The 17649-nt window shown below is 47.2% G+C and overlaps 1 protein-coding gene across 1 annotated transcript in view; it reads left to right on the forward strand.

Annotated features, from left to right (window-relative positions):
• LOC148500799 (uncharacterized) overlaps positions 1–16458 on the forward strand; it is a 39234-nt gene extending 22776 nt beyond the window's left edge. Inside the window, exons 7-8 of the mRNA XM_088451338.1 lie at positions 9574–9685; positions 14187–16458. Coding sequence (XP_088307464.1) covers positions 9574–9685; positions 14187–15856 — 1782 coding nt within the window. The 3' untranslated portion in view covers positions 15857–16458. The remainder of the gene's footprint in view (positions 1–9573; positions 9686–14186) is intronic.
• The last annotated feature ends 1191 nt before the right edge of the window (positions 16459–17649 follow it).

The raw sequence follows: 17649 nt of genomic DNA on the forward strand, positions 1-17649 counted from the left end.
CACCTGGCTTACCTTCGATCGGTAAGCCGGGTGTCGGGCTCCCAGCATAGGTAAAATGACAGGCGTCGGATTTCAACGCCTTTCATTTAACCGTTGCCGGCATTAGACAGTCCGTTGGCTTCCCGACTGCTTCCTGTGTATTTAGTGTTTCCAGAACCTTTTTGGGAGCTGCAATACAGGTAACAATTGATTATTTATACATATACATTTTTGCGCCTGATCTAGATATTTAGCTATATCAGTGTTTTAATTTTCTATTTATGGGAGGCGGCTTTGGATACTGGCCTCCTAGCTTCCAAGGCATCTGCTAATTCCATGGTAGCCCGCTGTATTATTTAGCTTCACTCAGGGAAAGCAGATTCAGACTCTAAAAAGGCTTTGGAGTCACTCTTATTCTGGGGAGATTTTGTTTGGCCCAGAATTGGACAAGATTGTGACTATCTTGGCAGCTTCCAAGACTGCATTCCTGCCCTCTGCATCTACTACGAAGCCTCGGAAGTCATCCTTTCAGTCAGTCGGCATCCACAAAGGCCTCCAAGCCTAGGACCAAACAGGGCTGGGCTACTAGACGTCCACCTACCAAGCCTTCAGCCTGGGAGGCCGACTTCTTCAGTTCGCCCAGTTCCGGCGCCAGACCACCTAAGACATCTGGGAAAGAGAAGTGGTCTCCCACAGATACTCCCTCTCATTCCTGTGGTGACACCCCCCCCCCCCCCCAGCAGTTCTTTTGCCCAGGACCTCCATTGAACCCAAGCAAAGCCCTGCTCCTCCAAACGGCGATTCAGTCCTTACTACTCTCGGGGGTAATAATTCCGGTCCCCTCATCACAGAGAGGGAAGGGCTATTATTTTACCTTTTTCTTGGTTCAAAAGCCCAGCGGGTCTCATCGGCCTATTTTCAACCTGAAGTCTCTGAACAAATTTATCAGGGTGTCCAGGTTTCGTATGGAAACCCTACACTATTGTCCTGGCTATCGAGCCTGGGGACTTTATGGGGTCTGTTGACATGTACCTATAGCGCCTTCTCATCAGCAGTATCTCCGGTTTGCTGTACTACAGCAACATTACCAATTTCAAGCACTGCCTTTTGGGCTTTCTACAGCTTCTCGGGTCTTTACCAAGATCACGGCAGTTATGGCGGCCTATCTTCGTCGTCTGGATCAGACTGCTCTGATACTTGGACGATCTCTTGTTCTTAGCAAGCTTCCCAGAGATTCTTCACCACCATCTACAATTAACCATTGTCTTTCTACAAATGGACGGAATCTGATCAATTGGAAAACGTCTTCCCTGACCCCTTCTCGAAGAATGGTACATCTGGGAGCCTTCCTGGACTCTAAGGCTCAGAGAATCTTCCTGACAGCAGACAAAATCTCTGTATTACAGCACCGGTTGGGCAGATTACTCCACAGTCGCCGAGTGTCAATTCACTCTGCAATGCAGACCTTGGGATCAATGGTGTCCACCTTCGACTTGGTGGAGTTCACTCAATTTCACTCCAGGTACCTACAACACCTGATCCTCTCCAGGTGGAACGGGCTGCCTCATCTCATTAGATCCCAGGTGATGGGCCTCTCTACGGAGGTTCGCCTGTCTTTATCCTGGTGGCTACAGATAAACAATAGTCACCCCTTCTGGATCCTGGACTGGGCACTCCTAACAACGTACATAAGCCTCCGCGGGTGGGGTGCAGTGGCCAGCCAGCACTCCTTCCTGGGGCGCTGGACTCCAGCCGAGGCGGTCTTAGCGATCAACGTACTGGAACTCCAAACCGTTTACAAAGCCCTCACTCTGGCTCAGGATATTCTTCAGGGCAAGCCTGTACAAATACAGTCCGACAATGCCACGGCAGTGGCCTACCTCAATCACCACGGAGGCACAACTAGTCGATCAGCAATGGCAGAAGTGTCCCGTATTCTCACATGGGTCAAATGCCATCTCCGCAGTGTTCATCCTGGGGATTCTCAGTTGGGAGGCAGATTTCTTCAGCCATCATGACATGCATGCAGGGGAGTGGTCTCTCAATAAAGAAGTTTCTACTTCAGGGTCCATAGGGTATCCACAGGATACCTTGGGGTATAGGCGATGGCGGCAGACATCCAGGCACCACAGAGTTACATTTTCAGCCTCCCAGGATGCACTGGGGTCCCTCTCCTATACCCCGCCCCCGAGCCTCAGGCCACTCAGTTTTCGTAGGTGCCTGGCCGGACCAGTCGCACCGTACAGAAGGGGGTCTTTTTAAGGCCCCTGAATATTTCTTCGCAGCTGTGGCTGCACAACTAGAGTGCTCCAGCATAGGACAGTCAGTATTGACTGTCACTCCTACACCCCGCCGGTACCAGAACGCCGATACCGATCCGGGGATGCTGGTAGGTAGCTGGGGTCACAGCTAGCGGTGATCCCCGGCCACCTGGACTGTGGCCGGATGCACGGGGGACAAGGTAAGCGGCGGGGTCCCGCGGTGGGCACCCGCCGGTAACACAGTCCTGTTTGGTCCCCAGGCAGGGGGCTCCCTGGGGACCGGCTGCGCGTGGGGCCAGGTACTGATCCTGCGCCTTCCACTAGACCACCAGGAACAGCGGGCCGCAGCATGTGCGGTACAGCGCGGCGTCCCAGGGGTTGATAGCACGCCAGGGGAGAACGCCTTCCCTGTCACAGCCGGCATCTCCCCCGCTGCACAGTGCCATTCCACAGCGGTCTGAGCGGGCTGTGTCAGCGCTCCTCCCCCGGGCCCTGCCTTCTCTCTGCTCCTCGGTGGCCATTTTCTCACCACATGTGCTGGGGATGGCAAACGCTGCTGGAAGCTGATACAGATGCCATTGCGGTCCGGGTCCCCCGCATACCTCTCCTTCAATTAAGGTCAGTGTATGCAGCACTGTTTCCTACCAGGCTCTGGTCTGTGTAGTTGATCGCAGTGCCTGTAATGCAGGATGTTATCTGTGCATTGTATGTGACTTAAATGCTAGCGCTGTTTGCCTGTACTTTCATTTCTGACTGTCAGCCTTTTCCTATCCCTGTTCTTCTGCTACAGCCCTTGCGGTGCGGTGTTGCAGGGTGTTTATTACCTCACAGTAAACGTGGTTTTTCTGTGTGGGAGGTCACATACGCTCCGTTCACACTCCTCATGTCGGAAAGTGAACGAGGATATCCTCTTCCAGCTATAATGTACTGACATCATGTGCAGTTAGCGGAGGGATATGTAGACGCTGAGGGTTTATGGAGGGCATGTTGTATTATATATCACGCCCCATTTCTGTCACTGTGCCTGCACAAAAAAGGGGACCGCCCTCGGCTGGCTAAAATGCTTACAGCCTTTGTGGGCAACGCCCCCTGCGTTTCCCCAAGGGGTTATCACAGCCTGTGGTGGTCTCATCACATGCAGGGGTCCCTGGACAGTTGATGGTACCCCAGTGTATCCTGTTTTTCGCCCCCCCAGGTCTCGCAGGAGCCTGTGTGGGTGAATTTATTGTCCAAATGGTATAGCACCTGATGGACGTTTTACAGGGGGAGTCACCATTTCGGCCTTCTAAACGGCCTTTCGGGTCTCAGACGGGTAAAGACATGACGTCTGATGACGGTGACATTATTGACTTTTTCAGACACGAGCCCCTTAGTGCAAAGGAGGCGTAGTCTGGGTCTAAAGTCTATATACCTGGCCTTCTACGGGCAGTCCGTGCGGCTTTGGTTATTACATATCCCCCGTGGCTAAATCCAAATATGCCTTCTTTAAGGATAAGAGTGTTGCCACTGTAATTCCTCTATTTGGTCAGGTGGATCATTTAGAGGAGGCGTGGAAAATCCGGGTAAGCGGTTCCAGCCTCAAAAACAGTTGACCTTTTGCATACCCCTTTTGCGGATAATTACATTTCCGAATGGGAGTTACCTTTACGGGTAGATTCTCATGTTACACGCCTAGTGAGGAGTGCTACGTTGCCCATGCCCTCCAGGTCCTCTTTGAAGGAGGTTCCAGATTGCAAGGTGCAAATATATCTAAAATCCAATATTCCCTTGCTGGAGGGGCTTCCAGGCCGGCTATGGCCGTGTGCTGGGGGGCCAGAGCCATGGAACACTGAGTAGGTAACTGGATCTCTGCACACTGACTCTCCAGCAGAGCAGGTGGATAGTGGCAAATTCTCAGAGACTTTGCCACGTTCATAATGAGACTGTCTTACATATAGCCGACTCCTTTCCAGAATCTCCTCGGCAGCAGTAGCGGCTTGCCGCTCCCTGTGGTTGCGCTCTTGGAAAGCGGACGCAGATTCCATTTGGAATGCTTTGCCTTTTACAGGACAAGTCCTGTTTGGCCCTCGTCTGGACGCAATTGTGGCCCTGCAGGCAGCAGCTACGTCTGCGTGTCTGCCATCGGCTACAGTCCCATCAGGGTCTGGGACTTTGTCTTTTCGGCCCTGTGAGGCCAGGGTAAGTCTAAAATACAGCTTTCCAAGACAGTCAGTAGCCAGGAAATCTGCTCAGCCATAAGAACAGGCTTGGAGTACAAGACGTCCTACTCCCAAGTTGGACTATAAGCCTTCAGCCTCACGGGACGGGCCTCCTCTCGGGAGCCCCCAGAGTCGGAGGCCGGCTTCTCCAGTTCGCCCAGTGCTGGTGTCTGACCACCACGGACACTGGGGTAAGAGAAGTATTTTCTTGAAGGTATGTCCTTTCCTCCCGGTAAAAGCCTCCCAGAAGGTTTTTCGTTACAGGTCTTCTGTCAATTCAGGACAAGGCCCTGTAATTTTTGAGGGTGTTACACTCTGTGCTCCAGGCAGGAGTTATAGTACCTATTCTGTTGCCCCAAAGGGGAACGAGGTATTACTCCATCCTCTTTCTGGTACAGACACCCAATGGGTCTTACCAGGACATTCTCAACCTCGAATCCTTCAACAAATTCTTAAGGGTTCCTCGGTTCGGGAGAGGGACCCTGCATTCAATCATTCAATGGAGCCTGGGAATTTTGTGGTGTCGTTGGATATATTCAGGGTGACTATCCCTCTTTTCTTAGCACACCAGTGTTTTCCTCAGGTTTGCAGTGGTCGATAAGCATTTCCAGTTTCTGGCATTGCCCCTTGGTCTGGCCTCCGCGCCTCACGGTTTACCAGGGTCATGGTAGTTATGGCAGCCCACCTGCGGATGCAGGGGGTCCGCTTGTTACCCTATCCGAGTGACCTCCTGTTGTTACCACGGTCTCCAGAGATCCTTCAGTGCCATATGCAACGGACAATATCTGTGTTGCTACGCTGATAAACTGGAAATGGTCCTCTCTGATTCTTCACAGAGGATGCTCCATATCCCAACATCTGAGGATCTTTGTGATTGAGGAAAAGATCTCTGCATTACAGGCAAAGGTATGCAGTTGCCTGCAGAGTCGCCGAATGTCTATTCACTTGGCAATGTGGTTCCTGGGTTCCAGGATGTCGCTGTTCGACATGGTGGAGAGTACCCAGCTTCACTCTAAAGAACTTGATCCTATCCGGATGGGATGGGTTGCCCCATAGGATAAAGTCAATAGGCTTTCCCTGGAGGTTTGTCTCTCTCTGGCCTGGTGGCTGCAGAAAGCTCACCTAAAAACAAGGGGCACCCCCTTTGGGATTGCGGACAGGGTCCTTCTGACGACGGACGCCAGTATCCGTGGCTGGGAAGCATGACGGGTCCACACTTGTTCCAGGGCAGGTGGACACCAGTAGATTTTGCGCTTCCCATAAACATCTGAGAACTCTGAGCAGTATTCAGGGTTCTCCAGCATGCAGGACAGGTCCTCCACGGAAATACCGTGCAGGTACAGTCTGACAACGCCATCATGATGGCTTATGTAAACCACCTAGGAGGTTCCCGAAGTCAGGCGACACTAACAGTGGTGTCCCGAATTCTGGCTTGGGTGGAAGGCTATATCCCTGCCGTCATCGGCAGTGTTCATTCAGGAATCCTCAGATGGAAAGCAGGCTTTCTCAGCCGTCAAGATGTGCATTCAGGGAAATGTCCTCTTTATCAGGAGGTGTTCAATCTTCTGGTGAACAAGTGGAGCCTTTCAGAGATGAGACTCTTCTGATAGACGTAGGTAGGTCCAGTAGACCTTCCAAATTGTGTACCTCGTCCCTCCGTTATCCCTTCTTCCTCCAGTAATAGCAAGAAGGAGGCACGCTCCTGCTGATAGCTCCAGCGTAGGCCAGATGGCACTATTACTCAGATCTTCGGAGCCTCTCAGTTAACACTCCGAAGCTGTTGCCTCTACGCCCGGACCTGTTGTCTCAGGATCCTGGCTGATACCCAGACCTGGGTTGTCTGTGGTGGAGACTGCCCTCTTAAGGTCTAGGAGTTTTTTCCAGCTCTATAGTTAGCAGGGGCTGTGTCCATGCTAAGAGCTCGGAAGTCTTTATCTGCAAGAATTCACCATTAGGTATGGTATACTTTCTTTCAGGTGTCGCCCTAGAGGCTAGGCTCCTCGGGTATTCCGGATATCCAGAGGTTGGCTTTCCTACAGGTGGCCTTAGATAATGGTCTTCGCCTTGCTTACCTCAAGGTGCAGGTTTCTGCCCTGTTAGTATGGTTTCAGTGTAGGATTGCTACTCTTCCTGATGTCCGCACCTTTGTACAGGGTGTACGTTATATTCAGCATCCCTTTGTTCCACCTGTGGCTCCTTGGGATTTGGCTGTGGTCCTTAGGGCTCTCTGAGGACCGCCATTTGATCCACTGGGCTCAGTGGATTTCAAATGGCTTACGGCTAGGACTGTATTCCTTCTGGCTTTTAATTTGGCCAGTAGGATCTCAGAATGGGAGGCTCTGTCATGTAGACCTCCCTTTTTCTCATCTTTCCTAGTAACAGGGCAGTGCTTGCCTTTACTTCCCCAGTCCTGTCTGCTGGTGAGGCCTATTTGGCTGTGGTACGGGCGCTAAGAATTTAAGTTGACCGTACCAGTCCATTTAGGAAATCAGACTCTTGGTTTTGTCCTTTTCTGGTTTCCATAAAAAGGGTTGGCCTGCCACTATGCTAACTTTGGCAGGATGGATTCACAGGTCTTCCTGTTCCATCCTCTATTAAAGCTCTTCCACTAGGTCTGTGGGTCCTTCGTGGACAGCTCGACGTGGCGCTTCATCGGTGATTGGCAGCCACGTGGTCATCTGTCGATATTTTTGGTAAGGTATTATGCTTTTGATACCTTCGCCTCTCAGGATGCTTCCTTTCGGCGGCGGATTCTCCTTACAGCACAGGATACTGCTTTGGGACATCCCCAAGGTATCCTGTGGATACCCTATGGACCCTGAAGTAGAAAATATGAGATATGGTAAGAACTTACCCTTGTTATCTCTATTTCTACGAAGCCCATAGGGTTCCACAGGACTCCCGCCCTGTCGCACCTGTACTGCAGATGGGCTTTGATCTGGTCACCGGTTTCTCCGTCTCCTTCTGGTGAGAATGTGATTCTTGTGTGTTCCAGACTGTCTTCTCTCTCTTTTTTGCTCCTGCTTCGGCATATGGCTTGTTACGAAACTGAGTGGCCTGAGGCTCGGGGGCGGGGTATAGGAGAGGGACCCCAGTGCATCCTGGGAGGCTGAAAATTTAACTCTGTGGTGCCTGGATGTCTGCCGCCATCGCCTATACCCCAAGGTATCCTATGGAACCCTATGGACTTCGTAGAAATAGAGATAACAAGGGTAAGTTCTTACCATATCTCATATTTTTTCAGCTACTGGTGGACAAATGGGGTCTACCGGACGTGGACCTCATGGCCTCCAGTGTACAGAACCACGTCAAGGGACCCTGACGCAGCCTTCATGAACGCATTATCTGTGAAGTGGACTTTCCATTTGGCATACCTCTTTCCTCCGGTTTCTCTTCTGCCTCAAGTTCTTCAGAAGTTCAAGAAGGAAAGTACACAGTCCTGTTGATCCGGCTTGGCCCAGACACCATTGGTACTCCGACCTTCAAAGAATCTCCATAGATATTCCTCTCCAACTTCCTCTACGACCCTGTCCTGTTGTCTCAGGGTCCTTGTCCTGGCCCCTCTGTCTTTAACGGCTTGGCTCTTAAGATATCCCTCCTAAGGTCTAAAGGGTTTTCCAGCTCTGTGGTCCAGACCATGCTCAGAGCGCGTAAACCAGCCTCTGCCTGGATTTATCACCAAGTGTAGCATACATATTTCCAGTGGTGTGCTACTAGAAACTATGACCCTCAGGTTTTTAGGGTTTCTAGAATCCTTGCTTTTCTTCAAGCTGGATTCGATCTCAGACTCTGCCTAGCCTCTGTGTAGGTGCACGTCACTGCTCTGTCTATCTGGCTCCAGCACAGAATTGCTCCTCTACCGGATGTTCACACCTTCCTGCAAGGTGTTCTATGTATATAACCTCCGTTTGTTCCTCCAGGGGCTCTGTGGGATGTGTCAGTGGGTCTCCACGCACTTCAGGAACCTCCAGTCTAACTCCTGGATTCAGTAGATGTCAAATGGTTTACTGTGAAAACTCTGTTTCTTCTGGCTATAGCATCTGCCCGTTGGGTATCGGATTTAAGGGCACTTTCCTGTCGCTCCCCATTTCTAATCTTTCATCCGGACAGGGCTGTTCTTCATACGCTCCCTGGCTTCCTTCCCAAGTTGGTCTCTCATTTCCACTTCAATGAGGAAATTGTGGTTCCAGCCTTTCAACCGCCAGACCTGTTGGCAGATGAGGCCTCTTTGGATGTGGTCCGTGCTCTGAAGATCTATGTGGACCGTACTAATTTCATCAGGAAATCAGATTCACTCTTCATCCTATATGGATTCCATAAGAAGGGATGGCCAGCTAACAAACAGACTCTGGCCAGATGGCTTCACATGACTATCCCACAGGCTCACACGCAGACTGGCCTTCCTGTGCTGATTACACACACTGCTCATTCTACACGGTCTGTGGGTCCCTCGTGGTGCGTCTGCCTTACAACTATGCAAGGCGGCCACATGGTCTTCTGTCCACACCTTTCTTAGATTCTATGCCTTTGATACATTTGCCTCTCAGGATGCTTCCTTTGGGTGCCCGGTTCTTCTCTCAGCACAGGAGCATTCCTGACCTTGAACAACTGCTTTGGGACATCCCCATTATCTCCCTGTAGAGCCCTATGGACCCTGAAGAAGAAAAGGAGAGTTATGGAAACACTTTAACAAGGGTAACTCTTTCTTCTAAGTCCATAGGGTCCACAGGGCACCCGCCCTGACGCATCTGGCTTCTATGGGTTTCTTCTCTTGGTCACTTGTTTCCTTCTCTGTGTGAGAGTGTGATTCTTCAGTGTACCAGTCTTCCTTCTCTCTTATCCTGCTCCTGCCTTGGGCTTGTTCACAAAACTGAGTTGCCCTCACGCTGTGGGCGTGGTATAGGGGGAAGGACTGGAGCATCCTGGGACAGAAAAAAGCTTTGCTGTTGGTGTCCGGTCCTCCAAGTACCACCTACACCCCATTGTCCCCCTGTGGACCCTATGGACTTTGAAGAAAGAGAGTTAACAAGGGTAAGTTTTTTACCTTAACTCTCATTTTACTATGTTACTAATGTATCTCATTTTATTACATCGAACATTATTAAACTCTTATTTATTGTATTGTGGTTATTTAGGGTGAATACCTGACTGATTTTAAAGTAGAAGATATAAAAGAGGAAGAAAAGACATATGTGAGTGATGATCAGCAGTGTAAGGAGGAGGAGATCCCTACAGCTATCAGCACAGGTGAGTAATAATCACTAAGTACAGAACAGTCACATATTCTCCTCCTCTGTCAGTACAGCAATCTCTTATCCTACATCCTCCTCTGTCACTACTACAGCAATCTCTTATCCTACACTTTCCTCTATCACTACTACAGCAATCTGTTATCCTACACCCTCCTCTGTCATTACAGCAATCTCTTATCCTACACCCTCCTCTGTCACTACAGCAATCTCTTATCCTACACCCGCCTCTGTCACTTCAGCAATCTCTTATCCTACACCTTCCACTGTCACTACAGCAATCTCTTATCCTACACCCTCCTCTGTCACTACAGCAATCTCTTATCCTACACCCTCCTCTGTCACTACAGCAATCTCTTATCCTACACCCTCCTCTGTCACTACAGCCATCTCTTATCCTACACCCTCCTCTGTCTCTCTCTCTCCCCCTCCTATCATGTCACTGTGTGTTACCAGCCCAGAGATCTGACCAGTCTCATCCCAACACTCTCTGGGCTCTGATGGACCACACCCAACTGAAGGGTGTGGACTGCTATGGCAATAGCAGCACGACAGCCACCACAAACAAAAGGACTGACGAGCGGGTCGGTGGGAAAACACCAGATGTATCACCCTATGTGGCCTACAGCTTGGTAGCAGATCTGTGGCCCTAATCCAAATGTCAGAACATTGTTTTTGTTCAGTCACTACAGCAATCTCTTATTCTACACCCTTCTCTGTCAGTACAGACTAATGAGGGAAAGTATCTGCCGAGTGGGGGAGTAGGGAACCATCAGCTCCTATTATACTCCTGCTCTCCTCCTGACATCATGTCACTGTTTGTTACCAGCCCAAAGATCTGACAGAGGGAGCCGCAAAGGAGAGATGCAGTGCTCGGACCCGGCTCCTTCTCTACAGGCTGTCCCTACAGCTGTCACTCAGGTGATGTAAGCATATTCTATTGACGTTGCATGCCGCCGCCGCCTTTCACAGTGAATCATGAAGGCGGAGTTGGGGAGCTGGAGCCGTCTATCACAGTGAGGAGGTGGAGCTTGGACAGAGGGAGCAGCCGAATGGTACAGTGAGGGGAGCCGAGGAGAGACGGAGGGAGGAACGCCTGTCACAGTGAGCTGAGGAGGTAGAGCTGGGATGGAGTTAGCAGCTGCTCTGCACCTTCATAGTTAAAGCAGTGTGTACCAGCCCACCCATAGGAGTGGACAGTGATGTACATAAGGCTTGGCGCATGGAATTCTGAAATATAGATATAAGTGTAACTGTTTGCAAAATGTATGGGGGTTGTTGCAATACAAAACAGGATGCCACATACCACAAAATGAGGCGAGATACAACATAAAACAAATTGGAGGAGAAGGGAGAATGCAAAAATGGGAAGAGAGAGAATACTACAGAATACAAAAAGGGAGAGATGGCATAAAAGAGGCAGTTGGATGAGTTTGGTAGCAAAAAAGGGCATGTAGAGAAGTATGATGACCAACTAGGTGCATGTGGCAGCGTCTTGTGGTATAAAAATGGCAGTTATGGGTCCGGAGTGTTTAAAAAGTTGATTTCTTCTTCATCTACTGGGGGGCACTGGAGTTCTACTGGGTTATAGACAGTGGTGTGTGGAGCCTGGCACTTAGATCATTTGAATTTGGCTTCTTCCCCTCTATAGCCCACCTGACTTCAGTTTAGTTTAAGTGCCCTTTGGAACTGGGCGTCTGTTAGGATGTTGAGTAGCCTTACACCACACCTTTCATTATTTTTACTATCCCCTGGGCAGATTATCTGCTGCCACAGCCTGCCTACAACGACGAAGCCTCCAGAGGTGCCAACCACAGCCGGCATCAGTCCACAGACATTGTGGCTCCACATGTATCGGAGGGGAGCGGTGGCAGTAACACCCATCCTCTGTCTAGCAGGGCATGGGTCTCCAGTGCCTTAAGTTGTGGTTTCGCACCCAGCCTGGTTAGGTAATAGTGGCTAGGCTGTCTGCACTGCAGCAGTCATTTTACACTGAAGAGCCACACCTAGGTGACCCCCGCACAGGGGCTTCTCTGGGGAGCCTTCTCTGCAGTCAGAAGGGCTCACATTGGCAACACAGCCTGCATGTTAGCCCAAAAGGGGAGGATCTGCCCAAATCTCAAATCCCATCAGGGCCTCTGGCTTTAGATGTTATTTGTGATTTGAGAGCCAAAGAGAATTCTTACTTTGTGATATCTTCTCCTAACATATGGGCCGCAGATTAGGAAATAGTGGGGAGAGTCCAAATATAGTAAAAAAATACCCTGACCATGGGAAGTCGCACCAGATGGAACCTTCAGATTCAACAGAGCACTATAATAGTTTGTGAACTGGTCATTAATTTGTTTAGGGGCATAGACCATTTTCCCAGAGGGGTCTCTAATAGAAGTAATGGCCTGTGATGCTTTTTTTTTTTTCTCCAAGCCTATGTGCCAACAGAGTATGGGCTTTATTTCTTTTATTGTAGCATTTTTGGTTTACCCAGTGAAGGCTCAACTCAACGCGTTTGGCTAGAAAAGTCTGCAGCCCAGCACCTTTTTGTGAGAGCTGAATGAGGGTCTGCTTTGAGAATATTATTTTGTGCTTCTGCTCCAGTTGTGCTATACTAACATTAAAGGATGCTGAGTTATTTTGCATCTGGAAGCAAACTGCACCATGTGACCTCTAATCACCGCCTTATGGGCTTCCCAAAAAGTAGGGAAGGAGACTTCATCTGAGTACAAAATAGTCCTGTAAACATTTCTTTATCATACTCTTCAACTGTGGTAGCTTTAGAAATGCCTTCTTCAATCTCCAGAGGGTCTGCCAGAGGTGGCCTCCAAAAATCTATATGAGGACTCTAAAATTGGAGTGATTGGACCAAGAGTTGAGGGAGGATAGGGGAGTGATTCACTGTTTGGGAGAGCGAAGCGCAACATAAAAGCAAGTCAATATAAAAGTGGGTGTCATGATGTTAAGGGACCTCTCAAACATCAAATAAACCAGCCTCAGCCAAGTGCTTCCGGAGAGCTGTCGAACCGGGTACCGGGGGCACCCCACTAGAATAACCCAACTTGTACCAAGATACAGTTACAAACAAACAGTTTTAAATAGTCATTTAAAAAAATGGGGGTGGTGAGACCTGGTGGGATACCAGAAATTCCTGTCCAAAGCCTTAATGCAACTAAACGTTAGACTACATACTTACCCATTGATATGTTATATAAGAAGTAAAGCAGATAACATAGCAACATAACAATCAATTGCAATGCACTTAACAGAACATATATCTGTCTATGGGTGAAACATGAAAATAAACAATAAGAAAACCATATGACAGGCACAATAAACAGACATAAGTTGAAAGAGACATTGTTAAGTAAGTGCATAAACATTTATAAGAGTTGGTGAAAGAAGGATACAGGCAGCAATGAGGGGCCTTATCTGGTTTGAGAGTCCCGGGCAGGCCTTTCCGAATGAGAGCTATTAGGCAAAGGGATGAGTTTTAACTTGCATTGCAGGTTTTTTCCCTCATCGACTATTTTCACGGAATGAGGTCTTCCATTAACTTCCACCTGCAGCCGGAAAGGAAAATGCTGTTTGTATTTACAGACATTATTTCTAAGAGTCAGAGTCACTGCACATAGGTCTCGTCTTTTGGCAGTGGTAGACAGAGCTAAGTCCTGGAAAATCTGGAGTTTTGATCGTTCCAACAGCACATAGGGAGAAGTCCAACTGGCCTTGGTGATCATATGTTTGGTGTTAAAGGAGAGGAGCTTAAGAACTACGTCCTGAGGGGGATCAATATTCTTTGGTTTAGACTGTAGGGCTCTGTAGACCCTTTCAGTAAGAAAAGTTAAAGCAGGAAGTCAATCCTGAAGTCTCAACTTTAAGATCGCCAATAGCCTTTTGGAAGGCTGTGGTCAAGGAATCTTTGACGACCACAATGAGCGTCTGGAGATTGTGGATATTACCCTAGTAGCTGGAGTTGATGCTTGATCCATCTCTTTTGAGGAAGAAGTGTGGGTAGGAAACAATGATGGCATCGATTTACCTTGGCATTGGAAATGTTAAGTAATTTCTTGGGAACGGAGTCCAAGTGGATCAGCGCCGGTCAGCAGGAGCCACACCACGCGACAGCTGGTAAGGGAAGTCTGGCGGGAGGATGTTGAGGTAGGAGATAAAGAGCCACCGTCCCTACCACAGGCCCAGATCCAGCAGAGTAGGTGAGGTGGAAGCTGAAAAGGGTCCTGATGCACCCTTGGGGGACACTTGTCAGCTGTGGTGATAGGTGGGTGCAATCCATGGGAATTTCTGCTCAAGATGGCCACCAAGCCACTTCCCCGTAATAACACCTATTTACCCTTTGTCTTCCTCATTCACAAACTCAGACGTGGCAATGATGAAGTCGCTGCATGTATGGAAATGTTGGTGTACAGCAATGCCCATCTTATTATAGTAACACAGTATGGTATAGTTCTGTAGGGATGCTAATTCACATATATATCTTTTGTTCCCAGCAGATGGACACAACAGCAGGAATAACTCAGGGAGACATCTCATATTATCTCCAAATTGTGGCCTAGACAATAATAACATCTCACAAGACTTTCAAGGAGAAAACCCAATTACCCCAAGTATATATCCAGCATATCATAGTATAGATATTTCATCTGATCGTTTTAATCATGAAGTGTGTTCACCTGATAATCCCAGTATTACACACAGCTCAGATCATACAGATGATAAACCATTTACATGTTCTGAATGTGGGAAATGTTTTACAAAGCAGTTACGTCTTTTTCTACATCAGAAGAGAGGTCACACATCTGAGAGGCCTTTTCTGTGTTCTGAATGTGGGAAATGTTTTGCACGTAAAGGAGAGTTAAATAAACATAAGAGAGTTCACACAGGTGAGAGGCCATTTCCTTGCTCTGAATGTGGGAAATGTTTTGCACAGAAAGGAGATCTTAACAAACATAAGAGAGTTCACACAGGCGAGAGGCCATTTTCATGTTCTGAATGTGGGAAATGCTTTACACTGAAAACAGCGCTTAATAGACATACAAAGATTCACACAGGTGAGAGGCCATTTTTCTGTTCTGAATGTGGGAAATCATTTGCACAGAAAGGAGGTCTTAATAGACATACAAAGAATCACACAGGTGAGAGGCCATTTCCATGCTCTGAATGTGGGAAATGTTTTGCACAGAAAGGAGATCTTAAAAAACATAAGAGAACTCACACAGGAGAGAAGCCATTTTCATGCTCTGAATGTGGCAAATGTTTTATATGCAATTCAACACTTGCTGCACATAAGAGAGCTCATACAGGTGAGAAGCCATTTTCCTGTCATGAGTGTGGGAAATGTTTTACACAGAAAGGAGTTCTTGATAGACATACAAAGAATCACACAGGTGAGAAACCATTTCCATGTTCTGAATGTGGGAAATTTTTTAGCGTGAAATCAGAGCTTATTAACCATCAAAGAGGCCACACAGGTGAGATGCCATTTTCATGTTCTGAATGTGGGAAATGTTTTGCACGTCAGGAATCACTTGATGACCATCATAGAACTCACACAGGTGAGAGGCCATTTTCATGTTCTGAATGTGGGAAATGTTTTACACACAGAACAAATCTTAATAGACATGAGAGAACTCACACAGGTGAGAGGCCATTTTCATGTTCTGAATGTGGAAAATGTTTTACACAGAAAGGAGATCTTAATAAACATAAGAGAACTCACACAGGTGAGAGGCCATTTTCATGTTCTGAATGTGGGAAATGTTTTACACAGAAAGGAGATCTTAATAAACATAAGAGAACTCACACAGATGAGAGACCATTTTCATGTTCTGAATGTGGGAAATGTTTTACACAGAAAGGAGATCTTAATAAACACAAGAGAACTCACACAGGTGAGAAGCCATTTTTTTGTCCTGAATGTGGGAAATCTTTTACACAGAAAGAAGCTCTGGATAAACATAAGAGAACACACACAGGGGAGAAGCCATTTCCTTGTTCTGAATGTGGGAAATGTTTTGCACGCCAGGGAACACTCCATGACCATCAGAGAAGTCACACAGGTGAGAGGCCATTTTCTTGTTCTGAGTGTGGGAAATGTTTTACACAGAAAAGGAATCTTAATAAACATCAGAGAAGTCACACAGGTGAGAGGCCATTTTAATTCTTTGAATGTGGGAAATATTCTAAACAAATCTGTTCCTTTTAGTCATCAGTAACATAAGGAGAGAAACAATGTATATGAGCGTCGAGAAATATAGAAATTGCAGCAGTGTTTGGAGTAATATCATTTTATTGAAAATGTTCACAAACCTAAATACAATCTTAGTCTAGATTGCTGTCCCTGCTTAATGAAGAGTAAATTAAATTTGTTTAGATTGTAAGCTTGCGAGCAGGGCTTTCCTACCTCTATGTCTGTTATTACCCAGTTTTGTTCTATTGATGTCTCCAATTGTAAAGCACAACAGAATATGTTGTGTTATATAAGATACTGTTAATAAATAAATAAACTGATCAAAAATGTGCATGTTCACACTATATACTAATATCACAATTAAGTTAAAATCCATTCCTAGCTGGGTTGAATGTCACCAACATAAGCTGCAGCATATTCTCATGTAAATGACTTTGTTTCCTTTTTCTATTAGATTTTGCCCACTCACCATAATATAGGATCCTAACTAATATGTCATGTTCGTTATTTGCTGGGGATGTAATATGGGAAGTGGGGAAATATTACATCATGTGATCACTTGGCTGTAAGTGTCGGTGTGAGATGGGTCATGTAATGAGATCTGTAACCTCTGATTTTATCTCACTTGTTTCCGTGTTCTCTGGTTGGGTTTCCTGGTAAATGGATTTCTAATCTTTTTATAGCAGTCAGATGTCTTGTTCCTTCTAATTTGATCCTCTGTAACCTACTATATAGACTATTCCAAAAGTTAAGGACAATAAAATGGTGATTACTTATTTAATTTATACATTGTTTATATAATGTAATTTGTGTTGGGACACAGGAAGCTGCTGGTTCCGTTATAAACAACTACCAGTAATGTCCATTAGGTGCATCGGACTCCCAATATCCCCAGCAGAATACTGAGTACAGATGTGAGCAGGGTACGTAGTAATGGAAGAATAATACAGGGACATCACAGGATAAGTAGGATCAGTACAGATTGTCCTCAGTATGTCCTGCACTGTCTCACCTCCCACAGTGGTGATAGCACCAGTAATGTGCAGGGTCAGGAGATGGAGATTATTTGTCAGTGAGGGAATCTGCAGGGACCAGGCCAATAACACTGAGCAACACCCAGAGGACAATTCAGGCTATGGTAATAACAAAACGCTGCACTGAGCTGTCTGACATCCATGTGACATAACACAGCTGTGTGCGACGGTGGTTTGTGTCTGTACATTGTTAGTAAAGCTGGAATAGTGTATAACTGTCCTCTCAGTGGTGCTCATGTTCTCTGATGGCTTTGGTGTAGTATCTAGTGACATGATGTAATGGGAACACTGATATTACCAGAGATTTCCCAAGGAAGTATAGAACTATCAGGCTAGTCACACTAGGCCACAGCTGGGAGGGGAATATAACATGGAGATGTAACCAGGGACAGGGCAGTCAGCTATAGACCAGAGTACGGGCTGAGGTCAGGGCCACGTACAGACTACACGTGATATACAGCCATGGCCTAAAGTTTTGAGAATTACACAATTATTGGTTTTCACAAAGTTTGCTGCTTCAGTGGTTTTAGACCCTTTTGTCAGATGTTGCTATGGTATGCTGAAGTAATATTACAAGCATTTCATACGTGTCAAAGGCTTTTATTGACAATTACATTAAGTCTATGCAAAGAGTCAATATTTGCAGTGTTGACCCTTCTCTTTCAAGACCTCTGCAATTCGCCCTGGGTTGCTGTCAATCAACTTCTGGGCCACATACTGACTGATGGC

This window comes from Taudactylus pleione, unplaced genomic scaffold (genome assembly GCF_031769625.1).
Source record: "Taudactylus pleione unplaced genomic scaffold, aTauple2 ptg000547l, whole genome shotgun sequence".
NCBI classification, from domain to species: domain Eukaryota; kingdom Metazoa; phylum Chordata; class Amphibia; order Anura; family Myobatrachidae; genus Taudactylus; species Taudactylus pleione.